We start from the raw sequence: 2,500 nt of genomic DNA on the forward strand, positions 1-2,500 counted from the left end.
GATTATGTGGCAGCTGATTACACCCATGTGTGCCTCTGTCAGTGCCTGAGTAATGTGTTGGATCAAAGCAAGACTATGAAGGAAGATTAGTCATAGAGAAAAGGTTACTGATGAATGTTACGTATTGTACTCTCATCAATATAACATCGTTTCACTGTGATACCATACCTAATAATAATAATAATAATATATATATATATATATATATATATATATATATATATATATATATATATATATTGTTACATAGCCTATGATTACATCATCCTTTGTGTAATTCTAACGTACAGTATGCTGCATGTTTGATCACGAGCGTGTTCTACCTCACTGCTCCCTTCTACCCTTATAGTAGAGTAAGTCGTTCTTTCTGTTGTTCAGAGCAGGAGTGTCAACTCTTTGTCTCCTATGGCTTCATTTGCGCGTCCTTCTTACAAGTTGTATCAAGCTCTGCCGGCCCCTATATAATGAGCTCAGTCTCTGCATTAACTGCCACTTAGATCTACTCCTCATTTTGTTCACATCTCTGTCCTCCCCTGTACAGTTATTATTGTGAGTGCTCAGGAAGTCTCCAACCATCTAGCTGCTGTGTAATTTGAGTATGAGTGTTATTACATTTTTTCTTGTACTGTATAGCATAAGGTGTTAATTCTTAGGCCTAGTGAGGTTTTTGCGATTCATGTGTTTTAAGTGTCAGCCCTTATTAATAATATTTTGTATCTGTAATAATATATCTTGCATTCACTGAGCATTATCCGGTTTTCTCATTTTATAAGGGCTGACTTAGATAAATTTACACTTGCTAATTTCGTGTTAATAGAGGCTATTGCAGTTAACCATATATTTAACCTGTTTTTTGCCATTACATTATCCTTATGAGTCCTGAATGCTTTGTTGTTAGTTTGAGCACTAAACTTTAACTTGCAATTTTACCTAACTCTTTTGTTTTGAACCTGGAACTTTGCGGGACAGTTTTCTCTGTTCCGTAACAATATATATATATATACAATGGAAGGTGGGGGCGCTCACCATCAACTCACTCGATGTAGTGCTGCTCTCGGGTGTCTGCCCTTTCCTCTCCTCCATCCTTCGTTCCTTCCATCCCCTTCTGTCTTTCATTCCTTCATTCTTTCTTCGTCCTTCTGCCTACGGGTGACTTTACACTCCCTCTTTTGTCTTTCTTTCCTTCATTCTTTCTTCGTCCTTCTGCCTGTGGGTGACTTTACACTCCCTCTTCTGTCTTTCTTTCCTTCATTCTTTCCTCGTCCTTCTGCCTACTGGTGACTTTACACTCCCTCTTCTGTCTTACTTTCCTTCATTCTTTCCTCTTCCTTCTGCCTGTGGGTGACTCTACACTGAGTGACAAGCCAAATGGTTTCCTGTACACAAGGAAACCATTTACTATGCTGGGTGGTAACCATATAACCAAATTTTGGCGCCTGGTGGTTTAGTGGGTAATTACGGAGCTCCAATCAGATTGAGCCGGTGAAGGTTTATATCCAAGGGGTGGTTGGGGTTTATTGCTCACGTAATGCCACTCAGGGATGAGTGAGGCTGGTCACTCTCATCTTAAATGTCAGGACCAACTTGCCTAGCCCCGGGCTCCTACGCTCCACATGGGGCAACGTAGGATTGGATGATGAATGAATGAATGAATGAATTATTTGCCCGACTCTGGACCTAGGCATCACAGGCTGCCGGCAGCGCCCAGCAGCCCTACACACCATACACCCCTGCATGTCACCACAGGCATCCCCTGCAGGGCCGTCCCCTGCCCTGAACTACTGTGTCCTGCAGCAGACACTACCTTACAATGGTGACTACTGATACCATTTCTATTACTACTACCACAACTACAACAACATCGGTGACTACTACCACTACAACAACAACAAAACAACTACAACAACAACTACTACTACTACTACAACTACTATTACTAAAACAACTATTATTACTACCACAACTACTACAACAACAACAACTACTACTACCATTACTACTGCTACTACAACAACAACTAAAACTACTACAACTACTTCCACTACTACTACAACTCCTCCTCCTCCTCCTACCATTACTACTACAAACAGGGAAATAAAGTTCGTAAGACCGTTTTGGGCTCACCTTATCCCCCTGGGCCACACCTGCAGCCTCAGCGGGTCCACCAGGTACGGTCCACACAACGTAGGCGAAGAGGTGACCATCCTGCCCAACCTTACCCCCGACTACACGCATGCCAAGACCACGAGCTGTTGAGATGAGAGAGAGTGAGATTAGAGAGAGAGAGAGAGAGAGAGAGAGAGAGAGAGAGAGAGAGAGAGAGAGAGAGAGAATAAAATTAGAGAGCTGCAAGTTACAGAGTAGGATTATTGAAAGGATGATTAGAGAGTAGGATATAACAATGAGGTATACACACACACACACACACACACACACACACACACATATATATAACAATGAGGTACACACACACACACACACACACATATAACAATGAGGT

At 42.0% G+C, this 2,500-nt stretch overlaps 1 protein-coding gene across 1 annotated transcript in view; it reads right to left on the reverse strand.

Annotated features, from left to right (window-relative positions):
• Positions 1–2,500, reverse strand: part of LOC145409824 (uncharacterized) — a 198,774-nt gene that overhangs the window by 133,998 nt on the left and 62,276 nt on the right. Inside the window, exon 15 of the mRNA XM_080280131.1 lies at positions 2,125–2,249. Coding sequence (XP_080136257.1) covers positions 2,125–2,249 — 125 coding nt within the window. The remainder of the gene's footprint in view (positions 1–2,124; positions 2,250–2,500) is intronic.

The sequence above is a fragment of the Coenobita brevimanus genome, chromosome 9, assembly GCF_032717465.1.
Source record: "Coenobita brevimanus isolate Jiangsu-jjx chromosome 9, ASM3271746v2, whole genome shotgun sequence".
Classification (NCBI taxonomy): domain Eukaryota; kingdom Metazoa; phylum Arthropoda; class Malacostraca; order Decapoda; family Coenobitidae; genus Coenobita; species Coenobita brevimanus.